At 43.8% G+C, this 25029-nt stretch overlaps 2 protein-coding genes across 5 annotated transcripts in view; one reads left to right on the top strand and one right to left on the bottom strand.

Moving 5' to 3' along the window:
- Nucleotides 1-9579, bottom strand: RAD52 (RAD52 homolog, DNA repair protein; the record flags this gene model as incomplete). 2 transcript variants are annotated; one of them, XM_079536924.1, is made up of 11 exons in its annotated part: nt 1-62; nt 623-868; nt 1401-1481; nt 2071-2207; nt 2387-2583; nt 4851-4926; nt 5012-5130; nt 5374-5441; nt 6713-6806; nt 7322-7423; nt 9493-9579. In XM_079536924.1, 11 exons carry the CDS (start codon nt 9577-9579, stop codon nt 1-3), a joined length of 1269 nt encoding a protein of 422 aa, XP_079393050.1. The 2 variants fall into 2 exon arrangements, with proteins under 2 accessions (XP_079393050.1, XP_079393051.1); XM_079536925.1 differs by having other exon boundaries at nt 1-59.
- A 14187-nt stretch (nt 9580-23766) lies between these two features.
- The window catches only part of ERC1 (ELKS/RAB6-interacting/CAST family member 1), a gene marked incomplete at both ends in the record, with an annotated part of 276770 nt that continues 275507 nt past the window's right edge, over nt 23767-25029 (top strand). For all 3 annotated transcript variants that reach the window (XM_079549731.1, XM_079549730.1, XM_079549732.1), the window contains one exon: nt 23767-24435. In XM_079549731.1, the coding sequence (XP_079405857.1) occupies nt 23767-24435 (669 nt within the window). The remainder of the gene's footprint in view (nt 24436-25029) is intronic.

Below are 25029 nucleotides of genomic sequence, written 5' to 3'. Positions count from 1 at the left end.
CTATGTAGGTTCTAGCCTCCGCTTCTTCCAGCTTTGGCTTCTCCTGTGAGGGCTCTGCTCTGCTGAACAGGGAGAGAGTGAGAAAGGGAAGTTTCTTAAAGCTTTTCGTTGAAAGGGTTGATAGCAGCAGGCCAAGGGGAAATGGTTTTAAGTTGAAGGAGGGAAGATTTAGGTTGGATGTCAGCGGGAAGTTCTTTACAGAGAGAGTGGTGAGGTGCTGGAACAGGCTGCCCAGAGAGGCTGTGGATGCCCTGTCCCTGGAGGTGTTCAAGGCCAGGCTGGATGGGGCCCTGGGCAGCCTGCTCTAGCATTAAATGGGGAGGTTGGTGGCCCTGCCTGCAGCAGTAGGGCTGGAATCCTTGTAGTAGGGTTCGTGATCTTTGAGGTCCCTCCCAACCCGGACCATTCTGTGATTTGCTTCTAAAAGTACTCATTGATTTACTCTTTAGCTCATCCCTGAGAAGACAGTTGGATGAAAAGAGTAGTCCTAGCCTGCTATCACAGCACTCCACACAAAAGAGGGATGCTTCTCCCATTCCAGATTAGTAATGACAGCAAAGCTTTCAAAGCTAAAAGCTGTTGTTGAGACAGAAAGAACTCAGTCATTTATCACAGCACCTACCTGGTGTGTGTTGGTTGGCACCGTGGCTGCTGCCCGTGAGAGCAGCAGATGGCTGCAACTGTGCAAACCTCACGGAAGGTTTGTGAGAATGCATTCTCTGGGGCGTTCTGTTACGAGTTGTCATCTGGTGGCACCCGCGGGGCGTCTCGGGGGGTTGGTGTGCTGCTGGTGGGCCCGCTGCTTTGTGACACATCAACTTGTTAAGGTCAGTGGTCTCCAAGGAAATGTCCCAAAGTTCAAGATCATCTAGAATGAATGAAAAGATGATGAAACCAAAGACGACGGCGCTACAGGAACAAGAGTGACTCCAGACCAGCCCGCCCTTTTCCTATAGTGGTGGCTACTATAGAAGTTAAACTGTAAGGTATCTTTTATGTCAGTGCACCAGCAGAAAACAGCACTATGCCCTGTGCTCTGAACTTCAGTAAGGTCCACGTGCTGTGCTGTGTGACACAAACAGTCGTAGCTGTGTTAAGAAAAGGCACTTCCCCCCCCTTCCATGTTCTATTTTTGTGAAACGTCACCAGAAGAGAAGAGATTGCCAAATATGTCTAACAGTGCTCTACTGCAAGGCATGGTGTAAAACTTCTCATACTGATGGACATCTCGTCTCTTGCACGTTTTAATACTGTTTTCCTGCCATTCAAGCAAGGTACAGCTAAGGTCAGACTCCCGCTTCTTTTACTCCAACCTCTTCACATCTTTTACCCTTACACGTTGAAGAATTAATCCAAATACCAATAATTTAACATGCTTCTATTCATTATTCTTGGCTGACCTGCAAAGAACTCTTCTTCAATTGCCAGTTGCTGTTGTACTGCTGCCGGACTGCTGTGTTTTACGGGAGGATTGGCTGTTGCTGGATAGAGGTAACACAAGAAGAGATTAAAGTCTGAAATACAGAAGAACTCTTCTGTTTCTCCTTAGCAGACAGACTACGAGTCTGAAGTGAGATTGTACCCAGGTACCCTCTTTTCCCACAGCTGCTTGGATTTTGGAAGCAGTATATAGAATAGTATGGATGCTGCTGCTGACTAGCAATTGCAGTACTACAAACTCTTTTACCCCACCCCCAAGTTCCCACTTACCACACATCTCTCCAGACTTCCCATGAGTGAAAAGTAACCTACCAGCAGCTAATACAACGTCTGCTTGCCTGCAGCCACCTCAGTGAAGGGCTGCAGCCTCAGCTCCGACACAGAAAGGTAACGATACAGATGGCAGTGGCTGTGCTGCACGAAGCTTTAGTGTAGCTGGACAGTTGCAGATTTAATGATGTGGTTTTAGAACCGCTTTAAGAACATAGGGATAGAAGTATGAGGATCTTCCTTTGGTCTCAAAGGAGTGTGATAGCACAGCATAAAACAGATCAGGCTCCCGTACTGAGAGTAACACTTGTCTGCCAGCGGCTATCATTCAAACTGTCAGCTTCTAATGCCCCATCTCACCCTGTTTGATGCTGGGAGTAACTTCTGTGACCTGACGTCTCTTCTCCATCTGTTCCCGGAACTGTTGCTGTAGCTGCTTTTGTCGCAGTTTCCGCTGGTACGTGGCATCACACTCAGCAGCTGGGGAATCTGTGTTTCTGCCCCACCCCCAGGTAAAGACAAAGTTAAAACAGGAGTTCAGCAACTGTATTTTATGAAGAAACATTCATACTGTAATATAATAACTGTAAGAAAAATCCTCTAAATTAGTATTGTATGGCATCTTCCAATTTGGACTGTCCACGTGCTTCAAAGGGGACAGCAACCTCTAACATACCCAGAACTGCTTGGCTGCTTCTGATCTTCTGTCTCTCCAGAAGCCTCTGTGTGACTGGGCTTACGAGTTGGTGCCATTTCATACTGTTGTCTCCATCCTGGGTTCTGCCTTTCCAAACAGCCATCATACCTTGCTTTCTCTATTTCGGGCTCATAGTCCTGTCTTTTAGTTTTCACCAGATCTAACTCGGGGGGCACCTAGAAAAGGAAAATAGAAAACACCTTCAGAAATTTCCTTCACGAAATGTGCACAGGACTTTTCTGCGTGGTACTGTTAGAAAATCTCGTTTGTTTCCTCTAGGTAGAGAAGTTTAGAAACTAAAATGCAGTTTAATTTATCTAGTTTATTGCTTTGTGCCAGTTCAGTAGTTGAGTTCTTTAGGGAAGATATCCTGTGTTCTGTGATTTTACAAATCTCTGTCTGTGAGGCAGTGGGTGACCTTGGCAAAGCAGAGATCTCTTTCATCTTCACTTGGTGAGGTGTCCCTTCGGATTGTTAGCTAGCCAAAGAGAGAGCTCCATGCTGACTAGTGGAGGTGAGTAAATCCTGGTACGACAAAGGCAACTTTCCTGTGGAACAACGTGGATCAGCGGATGTAAAAGGCTGACTTTTTCCTCAGTGCGCAAGGTAGGTTACTGCCTAGCAGCCTACTGCCCCCAGCTGGCACACATCAGGAGCTAACAAGATTAATGCCGACCAACAGCAGGGGCACCTTTAGTGCTACAAAGACTGCTGCGTTACATCCAAGTGTACTTTGTGATAGCTCTGAAAGAACAGGCTTACAGCACTGTTGTCACCAGTGGGACGTGCAGCACAATTTCTTGTCTCTTTCTGGACCAGAGGCCTCCGAAAGAGGCATTTCTTCAGTGCTCATTAACTCTGAAGGTTCACTGTTAGAACGTAGGACTTCAGAGGGAAAAGTAACTGCAGCTCTCCCTTGCATGGTGGAACCTAAAGGTAAGCCTAAAGGAGCCTGAGAAGCAAGGCAAGGAGTCACATGACCTATTTCTTAACGTTCGGTAATGGAAAGAACCGTAGTGATGACAGGGAAAGTGTTCAAGTGCACCTCAGCTGTACAGACTAACTCTTCATACATTCAAGAGCCTGCTCTCATCATACAGTTACAAATTTTAGGTACCAACACATTTTGAAGCCAAGCAGAGGATGTTTGCAGGTCCTCTTGTTTGCTCCTCATGCAGCAAAAGAACAAAACACCATCACCTCTTTTGCTTTTCTGGGGGGGCTGGCAACAGCCATAACTTTTTTGGGTTCAATCTAAAAGCTTAGATTCCTTTGTAATACAGATGCATCTAGCATATAGCAGCACTCTTTTGGGAAGGATCCAAGTGGCTTAATTGAAAGCTGATACCACCTTTTGAACTTTAGATCTCAGTACAAAAACATTGTTATAAAATGCCTACTTACTATCTATTATAAATAGAACAATGGACAGACCTCTGAGGGGTGAAATAGAGGCACAATGTAAACCTTGTTAGAAAGACCAGGCCAAGAATAGTATAGCTGGTGATGCGACTGGGGCTTTGTAAAGTTTGAATGCTGATTAGTAAAAGGACAAAGCAACTATCAGTGCACACACTGATATTGTTACTGTATGGATTTTGCTTGTTCTTCAGTTCAAACTACAGCAGACAACTTTGGGATGTGATCCATCTGGTATTGTTTCCAGGACATGCTGGGCTATGCATGTTAAACTTTATTGGAAGAAGTCTTTCTCATGGAAAAAGCACCTTGTTTTCTGCCAGAGCTTCTAAAATGTAGAGAATTTTCCTCCTGCTGCCCAGTATGTCCAGCCTTGGCTTCCAGCTTGAGAGTCTTCAGGACTAAATGAAATGGTCCTGATTTCACAGAATGTACAGAAAATAGCACTTAGAAAAAGCTAGTTTAAACAGTTAATCTTCCCAGTGTAGCATTTAACCTCTTATGAGCACAGATGTAACTGCACACATTGCTGGCATTGAATAAAAAGACTTGGCTTTGGGCTGTGGATGCTCCGTCCCTGGAGGTGTTCAAGGCCAGGTTGGATGGGGCCCTGGGCAGCCTGGCCTAGCATTAAACGTGGAGGTTGGTGGCCCTGCATGTGGCAGGGGGGTTGGAGATTCATGATCCTTGAGGTCCCTTCCAACTCTGGCCATTCTGTGATTCTGTGAAGACACTAAATGTCACACGGCATCTTGAGTAGAATACTGTTTCTTCAGCTTTCTCACCACAGTAAACTTGCCTACTGAAAACAGTTCAACTTTAGAACAGTTGTAGGAAAGTGCTGGAAGAACTCAGTAACAGACAGCTCGTGCAATCAAACTAGCAGGCAAATGCTACAGGTCTGATAGCAGGAAATATTGGGGGCTAAGATGCATTTGCATCATTATTTACGTTCCTTTTAACACGAAGGATCAGGAACAATCAACATCTAGCAGTCCCTGCTCTGAAACACCACATACTGTACCTGACGCGGAAGCTTATTAACTGCTTGTAGGTAGTCTTTGTCTAGGATGCAGTTCCCAAGAGCATTCCCAAAGCACCTGAGAAACAAGAAGACTAGTTGTGACTGAAAATAACAGCTCCCAAATGACTTCTGAGAATCTGCAAGTACTGATCTTCACTTACTTGAGTGCCCTCTTCAGTCCATCTGTTACTGCCTCCTTTCTTGCCTTTTCTAAGGACAAGGCCTTGGACTTCAAGCCTTCGCTGACTCCATAGCCCACATCTTCATGGTATGAGCCATCCTGCAGTAAGATTTTAAAAGCATTAGGTATAAGGGAAATTCTGCACGTAAAGCATCCATTGCTAAACACTGTGCTTTCCTACGCCTGTTTACTCACCCTTAGCTGGATGTCAGTGTTTTAGACTCCACTATTTCTCTGGTGTAGTGCATTACTCCTGAAAACTACAGTCTGACCTGTGTATTTTCATCCCCAGCTTTAAGTAATTGCTCAGCTACAGACAGAGCAAACAAAAAACCCACTTACCTTAAGCTGGACTCTCACGAATGCACAGACCCCCACATAGAACCTGCCGTTGTTGAGATCAACAAAGTCTGAGGGGAAAAAAAAAGTAGCATCCTAAATAACACAAAAGACTTCTGACTTCCACATATAGATCTCAGTTCTCTTCCTTTGGATATTCATAAACCTGTAGTGTAGTTGCTGAGTGGGCCCAAGACATTGTCACTGTATTTTCTACAACATGGAGCATGACTTATAATACTTGCCATCCAAGAATAATAACTTGTAGATACGCTCTGGGGATGCTCTATTTTCTGGCTATCAGTGTGTTGGTCTGCCAAACACTTGTGCTCTGGTATCATGTGTATAAAGATATATTAAATATATGTTTACATCTGTTTTTTTCTTTTATATGAAGGAAATTGGAGTTGTAAACATGGCTCCTCATTCAAATACATATCTTAGATGTTCAAAGAGTAACAGCTCTTTCTTAGCTGGAAGTAAAGATTTAAAGTACCAGTTTATAGAAACAACAATGGAAAAGAACCTTAACTGTCTATAAAAGCAATTTATTTCCTATTATCTATTAGAAGCTTCTCATCTGGGAAATGCTGCTCAAGGCTTTATCCTTGACTCTCAGTTCAGAACCTCTAAACAACCATTGGCAGTATTACAAGTCTGACAGAATCACAGAATGGCCTGAGTTGGAAGGGACCTCAAGGATCATGAATCTCCAACCCCCCTGCCACATGCAGGGCCACCAACCTCCACATTTAATACCAGACCAGGCTGCCCAGGGCCCCATCCAACCTGGCCTTGAACACCTCCAGGGATGGGGCATCCACAGCCTCTCTGGGCAGCCTGTTCCAGCACCTCGCCACTCCCTCTGTAAAGAACTTCCCCCTGACATCCGACCTAAATCTCCCCTCCCTCAACTTAAAACCATTTCCCCTTCTCCTGCTGTTATCCACCCTTTCAAAGAGTTGATTCCCCTCCTTTCTGTAGGCTCCCTTCAGGTACTGAAAGGCTGCAATGAGGTCACCCTGCAGCCTTCTCTTCTCCAGGCTGAACAAGACCAGGTCTCTCAGCCTGACACATAGCTGACACGAAATGCTTTGTAGTTCAAGAAACTGTACAATGGTGTCCAAAAGTTCCATCCTCATCTGGTCCACTTGTTCAATAGTTTTGTAAAGCTGCCAGATGCGTAATCCTTTTTCAACCCAGGATTTAAAAAAAGCAGTAAAATAATCCTCTGTCTCTGAACTGCTCTGAACTTTTTACAGGATTATTTGAGAAATTTTTCCTTCAAGTCATCATAGTGAAAAATGTGGACAGACTTTTTTTATGCCAATCTGATACTTACCAACATTCTGTTGAGTGACTGAATGAGCCCAGCCATTGAAGCCAAACATCTCATTGGCCAGACTGATTACCTTGTGACCCTCAATGTAACAGACCTGAAAACAGAAACATACGTGTATGTATATACACACACAGTCTTTATTTTAAAGAAAGATTACATAGATCATCTTACTCTGAGGAAACCTGCCTAAATTCAAGATAATTGAATGATGATGCAGATTTAGGTTCACCATCTTCTGGCAAGTGTGATGGAGAGAACTGAACAAATATGCCAGAATTAAGGGGAGCAGAACTAGCAGGCACTAAAGAAGTAAAATTGCAGCTTGTGTCACATAATTATTCATATACTTCAGTTCTAGAAAAAAAAGAAAAACATCTCAATGTTCCACAAGGAGGATGAAGCACTGAAAAGTTAAGTGGCTTTAAGAATAAGAATGTAAGGTTTCTGTGGCTAAGATAAGGCCAGAATACATGCTAGTCTAGTTTTCCTTTCACCTCTGCTGATTACACTTCAGTGGGAAATTTTCAAAACTAAGGATTGTTATTATTTTAATAATAATTCTCCTGGAAAAAAAATGCAAGTTGAACATCTATGGATGTTTATTCATACCTTTTGTCCTCCTCCAGCTTGCCGACTGCTGATATATTCTGGACCCAGTTTCTGACGAAGAGCGTGCTGGATGGCTTGATATTCATTTGCTGTAAATTGATACTTGATGGAAACAAAGTAAGACAAAAGTTCTCATTCTCTCCATATTAGCCATCCCTCTTCTCCTAGTATTACTTCATAAGCCCATTTTCCCTGTCCTTTCAAGAGATACGTGGTCCACTTTTAGAATCAGGATGGAGAGACCCTGGGGCACGTGTACACATTTGTGCACTATATTGTTTTTTTCCATGCTCTTGAGATCATATACAGATCATCTTGAGTGCAATAACACTGCACGTGCACAACAACCAGGCTATCAGGCCCAGCAAGCCTGAGTTTGTGAGAGGCTGCCTGACCAACCTCATCTCCTTCTATGAACAAGCGACCCACTTGGTGGATGAGGGAAAGGCTGTTGACATAGTCAAGCTAGACTTCAGCAAAGCCTTGGACAAGGTCTCCCATTGCATTCTCCTGGAGAAGGTGGCAGTCCATGCCTTGGACAGGTACAATTTTGCTGGATAAAAAAACTGACTGAACGGTCAGGGTCAGAGAGTTGTGGTGAATGGAGTTAAATCCAGCTGATGACTGGTTCATCCTGTTTAATATCTTTATTGATGAGTTGGATGAGAGAACTGAGTATATCCTCAGTAAGTATGCAGATGACACCAAGTTAGGGAGAAGTGTCTGAGGGTAGGAAAGCCCTACAGAGGGATCTGGGCAGGTTGGATCAATGGGCTGAGGCCAACCGTATGCACTTTGGTCACAGCAACTCCATGCAGTGCTACACGCTTGGGGCAGAATGGCTGGAAAGCTGCATGGAGGAAAAGGATCTGGGGTGTTGGTTGACTCTCAGCTGAACCATAAAGGTCAGGAGCACCCTGGCTTTCATCAGAAATAGTGCAGCCAGCAGGAGCAGGAAAGTAAGTGATCACCCCTCTGTACTCAGCACTGGTGAGGCCGCACCTTGAGTGCTATGTTCAGTTTTGGACCCCTTCCTATAGGAACACTGAGACCCTGGAGGATGTCCAGACAAGGGTGAAAAGCTGGTGAAGGGTCTGGAGCATAAGCCTTATGGGGAGAGGCTGAAGAAACTGGGATTATTCAGTCTCAAGAAGAGGAGGGTCAGAGGAGGTCGTGGCAAGGTGAGCGTCAGCCTCTTCTCCCAGGTAATTAGCAATAGGATGAGAGGGAACAGGAGAGGTTCAGATTGGGCATTACGAAGAAAAGAATTTCTTCTCAGAAAGAGTGGTGATGCATTGGCAATAGCTGCCCAGGGAAGTGGCACAGTAACCATCCCTGGAGGTGTTTAAGGAAAGGGCAGATGTAGCACTTAGGGACATGGTTTAGTGGGAGACGGTGGTGATTGGTCAATGGTTGGAATAGATAATCACAGAGGTCTTTTCCAACCATCACAATTCTACTAATCATTACGCTCTAGCAAATGTTTTCCATTTCTCATAACCATCACTTACATTAAAAGAAGTTAAATGAAGCAGGTCTTCTAGTGGATCCTAGTGAAATCTTAACACAATCATAAACCCTAGTCAAAGTTACCAGGAATACACAGACACATTTTTGAGACGTGTTCAGCATATTCCCCTACTGCAAGGAAGGTCCTTTGGATACCAGCATCACGGGTATCATTAGGAAGCCCAGCATTGTAACTCATGCTGCATAACTTAGTAGAAATACAATTTACAATCTGCAAAAGTTAGAAAGGGCCTAACAGCATTCTTGGGGATTTACATGTTAAAGGATTCAAGCGCTAAAAAGCTTGTGTTGTTATATGCTGTTATGTGTGGACAGAATAGGAGTTCACCAACTGTATCTTCATGTTCCAGCACTGCCAAATCTCTCACATTTACCTGTGGTTGTATTTAGGCTTAAAGGAAGGGCTTTATTTTTCTGATACTAGAAGCAAGTCTGTAATAAAAGACATAAGGAAAAGGGGAGCATACACACGCCATGGCTATCATAGAGGAAAACAGAATGTAAGTTTAGGTGCAGAATAGTTAGTGTAGTGGAAATGACTCTAGCCTAACTGTATCCAACTTTAAAATGAGCAAATATGCAGAGCAGATTTCTAGTAGTCCAAGAATGGAACTTGTATTTCTCAGGCAAAGGGAACTGACCTGCCCGAAGCAAGCAGCTGAACTGCTGGTGCTGGTACTGCTGCAGCTGACATGGCTTTCGCTGTCCTTCCCTTGCCTTGCGGGCATCCCTAAAGACAAAAGAAAATACAATTATTGAAAACAAGAGTCAACTATCCATACAAAAACACATCAAAAAAGTCCACTGCACGCTAAGTATAGCAACGTACTGCAATATATTGGACAATACAGTAATACCAATCATATTTTTGTGCATACTTCTGTGAAACTGCTGCAGGACCAGGTGGAAATTTGTTTTCTGATGCTGTTTCATAGCAGTTAAAATTCTTCTTAAAAACCTACTGTGTAGTAGACAGAAATAGACAGAAATGACTAGCTTCATCCTACAGGCAGAGGCACTGTTGTGCTCTTGTGTAAGATCAGAGCCTAGAACAACAAAAAAATGTTGTGAGTCTTTATTCTAAGTATTAAGCAGGTAAAAATGATGTATTTTTATTCCTTTTAGATGAACATGAATGCATTGTACCGTTTTAGGTAAGAAAAAAAAAACACCTCAATTGTTCAGATTCCCCAGCACTGTCTTCCTACACCACCTTCCAAATCCATTAACACTTTGTTAAAAAGCAGAAGGAGATTTCTAAAGTTGTACTTGTCTATAACCCGACTTGTTCATTTTCATTTTAGATTACTGACTGCAATCATCGACTGCCTTGAGTTATGATGGCATCACACAAACCACGCAGAGCTGGAAAACATACAGAACCTCCAACAACGTGAAGAAGTTGTGCCAATAATTCAGTAGATGGCACCCTTTTCCAGGCCAGTACCCAACAAGTACCCGATGGTAACCGCGCTACCACTCTGCTGTGCTGCTACAGAAGTGGTTGTCCTGTTGAGTGCCTACATGACAGGAGCACGAGGGAGCCACAACAACACTTCTACAGAAGTCCACAGAGGCAATCTATTACTGTATTTGCACAAATACTGAGTGCAAGTGGTTTTAGCCCATCAGTCTGTAAGTCTTCTGTACGCAGCACAAAGGAAGTCAATGCGCAATGTATGTCAGTGAGACAGCTGGCGATATTAAAACAGATACAAAAGGTTTAAAATCCTCCAGACAGTGATATGTGATAGCCAGTAGGAGCCTGGCTAGTGTTACTTCTTGCTCCTGTACTTCATGTTCAGATTTTTTGAAAGAAGTTGTTTTTCTAGTCTCTAAATAAGGAAGTATTACTAAGGACTTGCTAAACACATCTCAGAAAAGGGATACCAGCTGTACCCTTGGCAAGTACAAACACTGATAATTATGTCAGGTGTAGCTAGAATTCTCTTTTTGTTGGCAATCATTATTTACCTTCTGTCCAGAAGCTGTATAATTGCACAGATCTTGTACAATTGAAAGTGTTTCAATCAGAAGTTAAATGCAATTTATGGTAAATACACTTGGATTCAGAAGAGAACATGTAGAAGTTAATATTACTAGGAGATGCGCACACGGTTTAAGAAAGTTACTGCCCTTTTTGAGCAAAGTGTTCGCACTTGGAGAGAAATAAAAAAATAGTATCTGTGGTGAGTGGTGGAGTGAAACAAAGTTTGAAGAATACTATATGTATATTTTCACTCTATGCAGATTAAATCAGATCTTAATCAGTATAAAGCCCTTGGAGGGAAAAGGCAATATAAGAAATGTGTGCATTTGCCCTGCGAGCAGTAGGCCAAGAATCTACACACACAGCAGGTGGGTGGCGTTCAGAAGGAAACCTGCTTTAAATGAAACCACTATTAAGTCTTTAAAGCTTTTACAAGGTATGCACCACTGTCAGCCTACGTTCTATACAGAGATACACCTTGAATGAAACTGACTGAAGTATGGGTGTCGATCTGAACAAGAATGAGGAAGTGCAGAATTCTGCTAAAAACAGCATCACATCATATGGTTTTAATCTAATGGAGAGATTTCAATAGAATCTTGCCATTAGAAAATTCTAGTAAGGGACAGATAAAATATGTCCATAGCCTGTATTTAAGTTATCATTTATTCTACAGCTTGTGTGAATGAGATGGATGATGCTAGTTCCAGGCCTTGCTTGCACCAACAGTTTGCTTCAGCCACGGATCTTATTTAAACCAAACGTTCTAACAGAGCAATGTGATTTTTTTCATCAATTTGTTGAAATGCAGTGAGGCTCTATGTCTCCAAGCAGCTTTCAGAGCATGATGGGGCTGGAGCACCTCTCCTATGAAGAAAGGTTGAGGGAAATGGGCTTGGAGAAGAGAAGGCCCTGGGGAGACCTCAGTGTGGCCTTCCAGTACTTGAAGGGAGCATATAAACAGGAAGGGGGTATGTCTGTTTATGAAGGTGGGTAGTGATAAGACAAGGGAGAATGGTTTTAAACTGAGACAGGGGAGATTTAGGTTAGATAATAGGAGGAAGTTTTTCACACAGAGGGTGGTGACACACTGGAACAAGTTGCCCAAGGAGGCTGTGGATGCCCCATCCCTGGAGGCATTCAAGGCCAGGCTGGATGTGGCTCTGGGCAGCCTGGTCTGCTGGTTGGCGACCCTGCACACAGCAGGGGGTTGAAACTGGATGATCGTTGTGGTCCTTTTCAACCCAGGCCATTCTGTGATTCCATGAACTTCAATTTCAAGATCAGTAAAGCAGGAGTCCTGAAGTTAATTCTGCAAATGGAATTCTAAATCTCCTTTAACACAGAGCCAGGAGCTTGGGAAGGCAAGGCTTCCACTCCTCAGCAGAATGCTGGTTCCTCACTCACTCTCTTATCTCAAACATTCACCCTGGGATAGATAATAATCATCAGCTATTGGCTAGAGAAGTGCCAAAGGACAGTGCTAGGACAGTGCTGGACACACAAATTAGCACTAAAAATGCCTTACTCTCAAACTATCTTCAAATGCTAAAAGTTCAAGTTCAAATATTTTAGTTCTGAATTGAGCATGGTAAAAGCAGTTTACCATCGGACAACTAGGAATCACCATTTACTACATTTGCGACCGTGATCATTCTTTATTAATTATCATTTACATGGAATTATTGTCATTGTAACCAGTAGTGTTCTCAGAAGGTTTCTCTGGGCAGCCTGTGCCAGGCCTGCACTGCCTGATTGACCAAGCACAATAAATGATGCTACCTAGGTAACTTAAGGTTCGTATCGCCCTAACACGAAAAAAAAATACGAATAGTGAACTCGAAATGCATATATGTGCTTTTGTGGAGCATTCTCTCGTCTGGGGACGCTAAACTGTTTCACAAGCCGAATAATTTGCTACGCAAAAATTGCTTTATCCGGCGCGGAGATGGAGCGAACACCCTGACAGCCTAATGGTCTGCATGGTGAAAAGCGACAATATCATTCCCCGCGTTTTGACTCGTGCAGATACCCGGCCGGGGTCGCTGAGGGGACAGCCCGTTGCCCGTTGCCCGTTGCCCGTTGCCCGCTCCCGCCAACGGCCGCCCCGCGAGCGGCCCCGCCGGAAACGGCTGAGGACGCCGTACCTGGGTCAGTCCGGGCCGCGCGCCTCCCACCGCCGCCGCCGCCGTTCGCAGCTCCCGCGCGTGCAGGAGGGGCGACGGGGGCGGGCACCGCTACGGCGAGAGAGAGGGGACAAAATTCCCGCGGGCGGACGCGGAGGGGAGGGCAAGGGAGGCCGACTGGGGGAGGCGGGGCGCCGCGCGGCCGCGAGGGGACGGCGGGGTGGGAGGGAGAGGCGGAGGCGACCGAGCTCGCCGCGGCGCTGACGGGCAGGTGAGGGGCCCCGCCGGGCGCGGGGGGCCGCGGGAGGGGGCAGCGCCGCTCGCCGGCCGCTGGGGGGAGCCAGGCGCGGGGCGGGGCCTGCGGGAGCCGGTAGCTGCGGGCGGCCGCCGGGCTGGGCAGGGGCTGCGGCGGGGCCTGGTGGCCGGCGGGCGCCGCTCAGGTGGGTCCGGTTTCCTCCCGGGAGGCTGCGGGGCCTCGGGACCGGGAGGAGAGCTGGGGAGGAGGCTGAGGGGTGCAGGGCCTCGCCGCTCCGCGGGCCTCGAGCGCACTGTCACCGCCCGGGGCTATGCTGGGTTGGGCTGGGCTGGGCTGTGCTGTGCTGGGCGGCGGCAACCCCGGGCCCGGCTGCCCCCGCTGCCCGGCCCGGCCGGAGGTACGGGGCGAGTCCCGCCGTGCGGCGGTACTCGGGGAGGAGGTTGGTTCTGGGGCGGCCGTGGGGCTTTGCTCGTCTCCCCTGCGATCGCGTTCGTCCCTCCCTACTTGGTCAGTGTGCCCTCGCTAAACGTTCGCCTTCATTGTCTCGGTGCCATCGGTAAGGTAATGGTGCCGGCCGCCTTTCTGCCCGGAGCGAGCCGTGCTGTGATTTCCGCCCCACCTCTGGGCATGCCGCGTTCATCCCACGGAACCTACTACAGCGCGAGTGTCAGTTGACATCATGCTTTGTTTCTGCATCTGCAGCCATCCTGAAGCATGTGTCGGGAGCTGCTCTTTCCACATCTGTCTGGTTCCTGATGTGAACCCTAAACCTCAGCTATGAAGGCTCACAATGGTGCGAGTTGGAAGCCCGTGTTGTGGTTCGTGCTGATGGGGTGTGAATTGTTCTAGGTGAAACCCTGATGGAAATGGGGAGGTTTAGGAGACAGGGAAGAAGAAAGAAACGTCTGTGGAGCTAAGGGAGAAGCAGAAGCATAGACGCTGAGAGAATAAAAGGAGATTCCTAAAAATAGAATAGGTGGGGAGAACAGCGTATGTTTTACATCTTATTGAAGCTCATTCTAGGGGGGAAGAGGGGCAGAGGCATGTAAAGGTAGGTGGGGTGATTGTTGCTGAATAATATGTTACCTCAAATCCAACAGGTTGTAACCAGAAAAAGTTGTCCGGTTTGGCTGCAGGGTTCTGATTCTGATAAGATGGCCAACCCAGCTAGGATATGTCTGAACAGTAACCTCCACCATCTGCCTGCCCTCCTTTTCTCCCAGAGAGTATTGCGTCTACAGCAGGAGGTGGTTGAACATACATCTTCTGAGTTCTGCAGCCCACAGCCTGACAGATCACTGTGAAGGTTTTGGTATTTTGTGTTTGAGACTGATAAAGTTGAGATGTGTGCCCCAATTCAGGGTCACATATGAGTCAGCACCCTTGCAGCCATATCAAACAAGATTAGAAGAGAAAAATCACCACCTTGTCCCTGCTGTTGAGAGCAGAGTTAGTAAAGCAATAATCAAATTTTATCAATAATGAGGTTTTGGGATGAAACCGCTAATTATTAAGTGAGATAGCTGTCTGGACTATATTTCAGTTCTGGAAACTGAACTTCAGTACTTCAGCACAGAACAGCAGTTCCCTGAATTGTCAGGTTTCTGATTTCACTGTATCACCCAGAAATATAGAATTGTCTGAGTTAATCAAGCTGTAAGAGGAGCTGCAGCTAGGAACAGGTTGGGATCTGCTGGCTAAAACATGACATGAGTTTGTCATAATATTTGATATAGCTTGAACTTTTTCCACATTGTCCAGCAAACCAATGTAGCTGTAATGAAATCATTCTACGGCTGTTAGCAGTTTCTCTTGTTTGGGTTTGTGTTATCTGGGTGATAGGAAAGCATTGTTTTTTTTGTAAGTCTGAGGTTTTTGATCCCATTGTTTTGTGAAATTCTGTTTGTGTAACTTCACACCTCTAACATTCAGTTCAGGTCCTCACCAGCAAAAAAAGAAAAGCAAGCTTGATATTTACATGGCCTGTACCTTGTTATTGAATTGCTAATCTGGACTGTGAAAGAAACCTTTTTTTTTTCCTTTTGCTGAGTTTGCTGCATTCTCAGTTCCTGGTAGGAGTTATCTGTGTTGCTGCATGAATAGAAATGTTTCACCATGCTATTGTAATGAGTGGGAGAGTTCCTTGCTATTATTCCTAATTTTGTGCAGCGGGAGACTCTCCCAGCGTTACTTTTTCTCCCCTCACCCTTCCCCATTGTCAAACTATTTTGAATCTGTTCTCCAAAATGCATCTCTTGCATTGTTTGCTACCTTGGCTAATCCCTTTGAAAACTGCCAATAGGTCTACAAGGTCTGGCTTGTTTTGTCTGAGCATGGTATACCTGGAACTGTATGGATGCATGAATGCAGGCGTTGAAATAATCAGATCTAGAATTAAGAAACGTGAATGTATTCTTGACCCTTCCTAGCAACCTCACTGTGAGTGCACTCGGGTAAGGAGCATTGTTTGAAGAAAAGGGAGGTTTGCCACTTCCAATGAAGGAGCACACTTTACATACATAGAGCAGTGATGTTACCTGTGGTGAGCCGAGGCTGTCTGCCTGAGCAGATTCATTAGTGTTTCTATGTACTTCTGGGGTTCTGAAGCACCTTTATTACCCTTAGGGTTGTGTATCTTACTGATTGTGCTACTGGGAAGTGGTGACGTGCTACCTGGGGGAAAGGGAGAAATGGCCATATTTCCTACATTCCCTACACTAAGCACACAGCGTTGATGGATGGTACTCTAAAAATCAGGCTATGAGGTCTTTAGCCGCTCATTGGCAGCAAATTCATGTCTGCATGTCTTCAACCTTCTGGGTAATTTGAAGAGCAAGAGTTATTTTAATCAGAGCTATTCTGTCACTAGCAAGTTTATATGCATGTTGTGACTTCTGCTTTTTGTTTGCATCAAAGTGAAAAAAACACCAACGTGCCAAATGTTGTTGGTTTGGTTTTGTGTTTGCTTTCCATTTAGAGGCTTACAGTCAGCTCCCATTCATTGCCCAACGCAAATCCTGATGTGCCCACCAAGCCTGTGTGTGTGTTTCAGTGGACCAGAGGGGACCCTTGGGTCTCACCTACTTCTGCTAAACCCAAATGGTTTGAGGATGCAATTAAGGATGATTCACAATGTATCCATGTGCCTGCCACCTTGTAACAAAGTCAGTGCTGCTGGAGGAAGGCTTAGAGCTCTACCAGAGAATTGGTGCTTCAGCGCTGTCCAACGCTTGGGCTGAGCTTGTGAAACCATGAAGTGTGGCGTCCAGATGGTCTTAAGAAATATGTGCCCCACTCTTCTATGGAAACCGAAACATTTCTAGTGGTGCACAGCAACCCAACAAAGGGGAAGAACTTGCTCATGCACCCAAATTTATTGACAGATTAATTCTTAGCGTGTTGTAGTCTGGAAAATGAGATGGCCTTTAGAAATGGTAATAGCACCTTACATTCCCTTTCTAGCTGAGGCTAAACACTGGAACTTTAGGAAAACACCCTTATAAGCAAGTGATGTGAATAAAGACTTGGCAAAATATACTCATCTTTGTAAAAATAGTGAGCTTTTTTCCTTTTTGTGCTCTCAGTTTTTAGAAAGAATGATAGAAAGGAACGAAGCTGTGGTGGTGAAAGTATACCTATTATGCCTTCGTTATGTCCAATAATTATTGGAATTATAAGCAATAAAACCCAATGTCAGCTGAAACCTCTTTTGCATAGAAGCTGCTGTGGAGTAGAGTGTGTTTTGTCATCCTAGTCCTGTCCTAGTCCTTCTTGGGGAGCAAGTAGATCTCATGAAAGGAATTTTATGCTTGAGAGAGGCATAAGTATCCTAGGAAGCTGGTGAGTAGTTGTGATTTAGGTTTAATCTGTTATATCTTCTAAGAATGCAGGAGAAGAATGGGAAACAGAGCGATATCTAAAAAGGTCAGACAATCAAAATGCTTCCATGTTGTGTGGTGTTTTAAAGTGCATGCATACCACTTATGCTAACTTTCCAAATTTGGAAAGCCTGGAACAGGAGTGTCAATTTATGTTTAGAAATAAAACCCTTCTTTAATAAATGACTGTTGAGATTTTCCTTAGAATGCCAGGGTCAGAGTTCAGGGATGCCTGCTTTTTATAAGACACAGCTTTCAAAATGTCAGATTCACATTCTAAGTCATTTTGAGGGTCTCAAGAAGACTTTTTTCAGGACTTTTTTTCCTTTGTTTCAGGAAGACTTCTCTATTTACAGAGAGGTGGGAAATAAAAACATCCATTTATTTCTTCTTATATCCATTGAGACAGAACAAGGGCGGTGTTACCTTCAGTCAACTTGACAGATATTCAAGACGGTAAACATAAATAAATAAAAAAAAGGCATGGACATAAACAGATGTTGGTGCTTTGACATCCACTATCTGGGAATGAGAGTCAACCATAACAACAACAGTTAATTTTTTCGTCTTCTTTCTGTCTTAGTTTCATTAATTGCTTTTGCTTTCTTGCTATTCAGGCCACGAGGATAAAGATTATTTAATATGGATAAACAAGTCTGAATTCCATGGGTTCATTGCTGTGTATTTAGCACTGAGTGGCTTGCGAACAATTTCCAAGATAAACTTTCTTCTGCCCTTTTTCTGTGTAGTAGTCACTAATTTGCCTTGAAAACTGGTGAGCTTTTTAACCTCCCATAGCTAAAAGTCAAATCTAACAGTTAGATAAGACTAATACCTTTCAAGCCTGCAAGTCAAATAAGATGACAGATACTCCACATTCTTTATAAAAAGTCATTTCAACCCTGGCATTTGTACAAGAAAGTCCAGGTCCCTCTGCGTAAGTCAGTCGTGATTAACTATTAGGGTATGAATTATGAAAAATGAATACCTTTGTAAATGAAGTTCAGTGTTTCTGCTACACTGCAGTATCAGATGAAGATTGCTCTTGTAAGGGCTGACTTTGTTGCTGTTGTAGAGCTGATATTCAAAGCTCTTCTAATGCAAACATGGATCGGTGCTACCGGGCAGTTCATTTTGCTGGGAACTGAGTAAGTTGGGTTTCTTTGCCTACTTCATGCTTCATTCTGATGTATTGGGCAGTGATGCTCTTGAAGAAGCTAGCTCTGTAAATGCTTGTGTCCCTCAGCTTGTGTCAGTCCTGAACAGAAACTGCAGCCGAGAAGTTCAGAGCAAGTGTTACGTTCTGAAAGCTGCAAAGGTTATCCCTGGATTCTTTCTGTTCTAGCAAATATAAGCAAGGATATTCTTGTATTTCTGCAATGTGTTTTTCTGTATTTCTATAATTACTGTGGTATGACTGTTTTTCCTGGCGTTTGGAGAGGGGGAGGAGGGAGTATGAGAGGCTTTATATAAATGTATATAAACATAAAAAAGATCTTCTGGAGGTTAGCAAATTTTCGTGTAAAAGATGCTTCCGTATTCTGATAGATATAGCCAGGAATTTCTGCTTTGTGATCCATTGGATCATTGAGTTCCAACCCCCCTGCCACAGGCAGGGCCACCAACCTCCAGTTCTGGTACTAGACCAGTTTGCCTGGGACCCTATAGAACCTGATCTTGAACACGTGCAAGGATGGGGCATGCACGGCCTCTCTGGGCAATACTACATTCACCATACTACGTTCAAATGTTTACTGTCAGACTGCAAATGTTTTTCCACAGTTTGTGGGATTTGTCTCCTTCATTATCACACGATGGCATTTTCCATTAATACTAAAGTACTAAAGATTGTGTATCTCTTTTGGCAAAGCTGCTGAGACAATCTCTAGATGCACGGATGAAGTTTTTAGCTTGCCTGCTGATTTTTTTTAAGATAGATTTTAGCTGGGTTACAGATATGATGCTCTTTGGAAGTTTTTGTTTTCTCAGTGAGTAAAAGAGTTTTCTTTCACAGATGTGAAAGTATGCCTCATACATTGAGGAAAAATTGTTTAGCACTGACCTCAGCAGTTTATTACTAATGTTTTAAACATCCACAGTTCATAATTTTTCTTCCTAATCGTGCCTAAGGCTTCTTGTATTGACTGAGAGGACCAAAGTTTTTTAAAACCAATAGAGGAGTTTGCAAAGCCAGAATGGTCAGTGCATTCAAGTCACAGTTTGCCACTGTTCCCTGTGGTTTCAACTGTCCCGTAAGGTAAAGAGATGGTTTAGCTGTGAATAAATTTAGAATCATAGCAGAGGAAAGGAGGAAAAAAAAAAAAAAAAAAAAAAAAGTGTTATTTTGGACTTTGTGAAGATAAGAAGCTGCACTTCTGAGACTGCTAGCAAAAATATTAGTGTGGCTCAGAATATTGAAGAAGTCTAGCTTTTCTGCTTATGCTGCTATGGAAAGAAGTCTTCCATGTAATTCTGCTTACGTTACTGGAAGGAAGTTAGAACTTTCTTCTTGCTGATTGGAAATGAGAGGAGGCATTTCTGTCACTTGTTTGACTTTGCTATTTCCAGGATGAAAGATGTTTTTCCTAGAATGAATTGTCTTAATATCTGCTTCTGCTGCTGGATTCCTAACAGCACTAAAACGAAATGGTCGGTGATGAATACTGCTGGAAAAAAATCCTGAAGGAGCAGTTAAAATGATTTATCTTCCCATGTGACTTTTTCTCTTGAACTGTGACAGACTTCTGTGTCGGTGAAAATGCTAAAACTGGCTGCATGATTGGGAAGGAGTAGTATTTAGTTAATATTTGGAATTTGCACAATTTTCAGGCCTGTAATTAAAGTTCTCAGCTCAAGAGAAGTAGTGTGAGGTTTTCTTGTTTCCAGAGACCTTTTTCGAAGGATACTATTTTATGTTTTTTTCTACTTTGAAAAGTGAGAGCCATGTGATACATGGGATTGATGTCTTCCCCCAAGTGTCACATGCCCACTCTGTGATTCCTTTCTGGAACGCTAATGACCTTCTAACTCAGTAGCTAATTCTAGCTTGAATTACTTGATCATTTTTTTCCTGAGCAGTAGAGAGGGTGGCACCTACCTGTGAAACAGAGGTGAGAGATGAATTAGTGCAGAATTGGTGTTTTTGCTTGCAGTGGAATAGGGTTAATGTGGCTGCCTGCTGTATGGAGCGTGGCAGCGGTACGGCACACTGTGTGCTATCAACTGCTTTCACCTACATGGGAAGCTGCTTTTCTATCGAGGACACTGGTTGCTTTCATTCATTCAAAAGCTACCAGTAGTTTGGCAAAATGCTACCTAAAGCAAAGAGAAAACGATTTCTTGAGTTTACTTCCCTCCATGCTCCCCTTTTCAGGAGTGATTAACTCATTAGAAATGATCTGAAATCTTTTGTATGCTTCTTGCGTGTTATTAAGAACTTACTAGGTGATACTTCTGCCTGCAGCCGTAATGTGTTCCTAGCGTCATTTCAACTTGATGCTTTTGGAGGTGAAAGTGCTTTAACTAAATGGAATAAAACGTGTAACCTTTTGTTTAGAGTTAAAACTTACTGAAAGCTGTTGAAGTGAATGAGTGTTGGCAGTGATTTATTGAGGTGAGTTTCTAGCAAATGAGTTAAGTGTTTTGATTTGGATTAATTCTCGTGAGAATCCTTGTGAATGCAGGCTCTCAGTTGAAAATAATTTGCATAGCATCTAAGAAATATCTTATTGTTTTAAGTTCTTAATGGGTGCCACAGCAGCATTTTTAGCATTTTGGTGTCTCAAACACTAAGATTAGTCCGAAATAGCTTTTCTCTTTGGAAAAAGTATTTTTCTTTCAGATTGGAGCACAGGTTCTTGGTTATTGAAGTTACTCCACTGAAACACTGCAGACTTTGTTGAGTAGTTTATACTTCTGTGCTGTTTTGCATAAGGATATGTGGTAGAAATAGAAGAAACTTCCTATCTGAAACTTATATTTAAAAAAATAAATCTGTAGATAGTGTTTTGGGAGCGAACTTCAATTATTGATTGTACTGGCTGTCATTATTCTTTTTTCCTTTATGTGTGTGTTTAAAATATTCCATAGCAACGTTGTCACTTGACTGAGCAGAGTAGCTATGGCTGTCATTTTAAAAAAGAAAAGAATATAAGAAAGTGAGCACTTGAACTTCTTGAGCACTGCTCATCAAACGCAGTTGCAGCTTTGTAAAATAACTCATGCTACTGTATCTTCTATGAAATAGTGTGTAAATGGAAAACTACTCTGTTCTGTTTGTGATTTAAAACCCATAGAATCATAGATTAGTTTGGGTTGGGTGGGACCTTTAAGATCATCCAGTTCCAACCCCCCTGCTATAGGCAGGGACACCTCCCTCTAGACCAGGTTGCTCAAAGCCCCATCCAGCCTGGCCTTGAATGTTTCCAGGGAGGAGGCATCCACAACCTCTCTGGGCAACTTGTGCCAGTATCTCAGCACCCTCACTGTAAAGGATTTCTTCCTGATAACTAGTCTAAATCTTCCAGTTTAAAGCCATTTCCCCTTGTCCTGTCACTACCTGCCCTTATAAAAATTCCCTTCCCAGCTTTACTTTAGGCCCCCTTCAGGTACTGGAAGGCCTCTATAAGGTCTCCTCGGAGCCTTTTTTTCTGCAGCATGAAAAGCCCCAGCTCTCAGCACCACCAGAGGAGGTGCTCCAGCCCTCTGATCCCCTTCATGGCTTTCCTCTAGACCTGCTCCAACATCTCAATGTGCTTCTGGCGTTGGAGACCCCAGAAGTGGACACAGTACTCCAGGTGGGGTTTCATGAAAGCAGAGTAGAGGGGCAGAATCACCTCTGTTGACCTGCTGGTCACACTTCTCTTGATGCAACCCAGGATACAATTGGCTTTCTGGGCTGCAAGCATGCACTGCTGGCTCATGTTGAATCTTTCATCAACTGATACTTCCAAATCCTTCTCTGGGCTCATCTCAAGCCATTCTCCGCCCAATCCGTGCTTGGGATTGCCCTGACCCAGATGCAGGACCTTTCACTTGGCCTTGTTGAACTTCATGAGGTTGGCATAGGCCCACCTCTCAAGCCTGTCCTGGTCCCTCTGGATGGCATCCCTTCCCTCTAGGGAGTCAACTGCACCACTCAGCTCGGTGTTATCTGCAAACTTGCTGAGGGCGCACTCCATCCCACTGCCCACGTCATCTACAGAGATGTTAAATAACACCAGACCAGCACTGATCCCTGAGGAATGCCACTCATTATTGGTCTACTCTTGGACATTGAGCTGCTGACCACAACTCTAGGAGTGTGACCATGCAGCTAATTACTTATCTAGCAAGTGGTCCATCCATCAAATCCAAATGTGCCCTCAGCCATAAGAGCTGGAAAAATTGATTGAGTGATTGCTAGTATCTGTTAAACCAAACTTCCTAGCAGAAGGTAGGCTGGATTAAAGCTGGTGTGAAAGGAAAAATGTTAGGATATATGATGTCTTTGTATGCTACTTGGTAGCCTTTTGTCTCACGGGGAGAGGTCAGTGCAGGAATATTTCAGTCTTGTTCTAGTTTTTAGATTTTAGTTGAGCACAATTGTGATTTGAAATGTTTATAATGGAAAAATTAGTTAAAAACAGAAGAAGAGAGAACAGAGTTGTGTAGTAGCTCAGTCACAAGAGTAGATTTCAGCCTTGTTTCTTTATCCTCTGACAGCTGCTCATTAACTGTGGTCTCAACCCAGCATTTCTGTACTAAGGAGGTACCTGCTAGTGTACTTGCAGAACAGAAAAATTTAACAGTGCAAAAATAAGGGATTTTACTGCGTATCCATATATAAAGTAGAGGGGAAAGGTATAGCAACATGATGTCATCATGCTGTTCTGTTTTTGGAGAAGTCCCTGCTGTTAGGATGATAGTATTTAGTGGAACTACTCTGAGCTGATAAATGAGAAACATATTTTGTCTGAGAACTTCTTAATCTGAGTAAAGGCTAAGTCACATTTAGGCAAAAAGAGACTGAAACTAGTTTTCAGTGCAGATACACAGAGGATTTAGAAACTGCGTCCTACAAAAGCTAGTAGTAGTACTTAAAAAGAAATACTACTGAATGTAGTAAGTGGACTTAAAATTTTGATTAAATCTCTTTTACTCAGAAGAGCAACAGATCAAGGATAAGGGTGAGTCAGAAGTAGGAAAAGAAGTTGCTCAACGTGACCATTGACATTATGACTTGAAAACTGACGGGTATTCTTTTCACTCCCTCGTTACATGATAATGACAAAACAACAACAACAACAAAAAAAAAACCAACAAAAAACCAAAACCAGGAGTAGAACTTTTTGAGTTCAAATATTAGAATTTAAATAATATTGCTGTTTGTGAGTGGGAATAAAAAAAACGCTGAAGAAATAAACTTGCAGTAGAATATGTTTTTATTCTTTTATTATTAATATGGGACAAAATATTTTGGAATAAACTAGATTGTTAATGTGTTATTTTTCTTGATACAGATGTGGTTCTGGACATGGTGAGCATGTGACTTCAAAGATGGACAACTGGATCTGTTACAAATTCTGATTGGCCTTAAGCTGACTTACAAACACTAAAGAGCTTCACGGGATTTCTCTCATTCCTAATTTATGCCTGTCTAATTGCCTCACACCACCAGCTTAATCATGTATGGAAGTGCTCGGTCAGTTGGCAAGGCTGAGCCAAGCAACCAGAGTCCAGGGCGTTCACCAAGGCTGCCACGGTCACCACGCTTGGGCCATCGTCGAACCAACAGCACTGGAGGCAGTTCTGGCAGCAGTACTGGGGGAGGCAGTGGGAAAACCCTTTCTATGGAAAACATTCAGTCCTTAAACGCTGCCTATGCTACGTCTGGCCCTATGTATCTCAGTGACCATGAGAACGTTGGTGCAGACACCCCAAAAAGCACCATGACTTTGGGCCGGTCTGGGGGGCGGCTGCCTTATGGTGTTAGGATGACTGCAATGGGTAGCAGCCCTAACATTGCCAGTAGTGGAGTTGCCAGTGATACTATCGCGTTTGGAGAGCACCATCTTCCTCCAGTGAGTATGGCATCCACTGTGCCTCACTCACTTCGCCAGGCCAGGGATAACACCATCATGGATCTGCAGACGCAACTCAAAGAAGTATTAAGGGAAAACGATCTGCTTCGCAAGGATGTGGAGGTGAAAGAAAGCAAGCTGAGTTCTTCCATGAACAGCATCAAGACCTTCTGGAGTCCCGAGCTAAAAAAAGAAAGAGCTCTGAGGAAAGATGAAGCTTCAAAAATCACCATTTGGAAGGAACAGTATAGAGTTTTGCAAGAAGAAAACCAGGTTTGTTATCTGATGTTGTTGTTGTGTTAGTGCAGTAGTGTGATTAAATGAGTTAGCTTGTGTATCACACTTAAATTGTTTTAGGGGTTTTCCCAGGTATCACAGAATCACAGAATGGCCTGGGTTGGAAGGGCCCTCAAGGACTGTGAATCTCCAACCCGTGCTGCTGCAGGCAGGCACCAACTTCCCCATTTAATACCAGACCAGGCTGCCCAGGGCCCCATCCAACCTGGCCTTGAACACCTCCAGGGGCGCAGCATCCAACCTCTCTGGGCAGCCTGTTCCAGCACCTCACCACTCTCACAGTGGTGAGACGTCCAATCCAAGTCCAACCTGTCATCCAACCTAAATCTTCCCTCCCTCAACCTAAAACCACTTTCCCTTGTCCTGCTGTTATCAACCCTTTCAAAGAGTTGATCCACCTCTTGTTTATAGGCTCCCCTTAGGTAATTGGTATGAACAAGAAGTTTTCATCTTTTTAAGTGTTTCTTTTCAGACTTGTAAGCCTCCTCTTCGGTGTGTGTTTTTCCTTATGATTTTTTTTTTTTTTAATTTTCTGTTCTTTTTTTTCCGTTTATTTTCTGGGACTGTTGT

This window comes from Tetrao urogallus (genome assembly GCF_951394365.1).
Source record: "Tetrao urogallus genome assembly, chromosome: 1".
NCBI classification, from domain to species: Eukaryota; Metazoa; Chordata; class Aves; order Galliformes; family Phasianidae; genus Tetrao; species Tetrao urogallus.
This window is presented reverse-complemented; position numbering and strand designations above follow the sequence as displayed.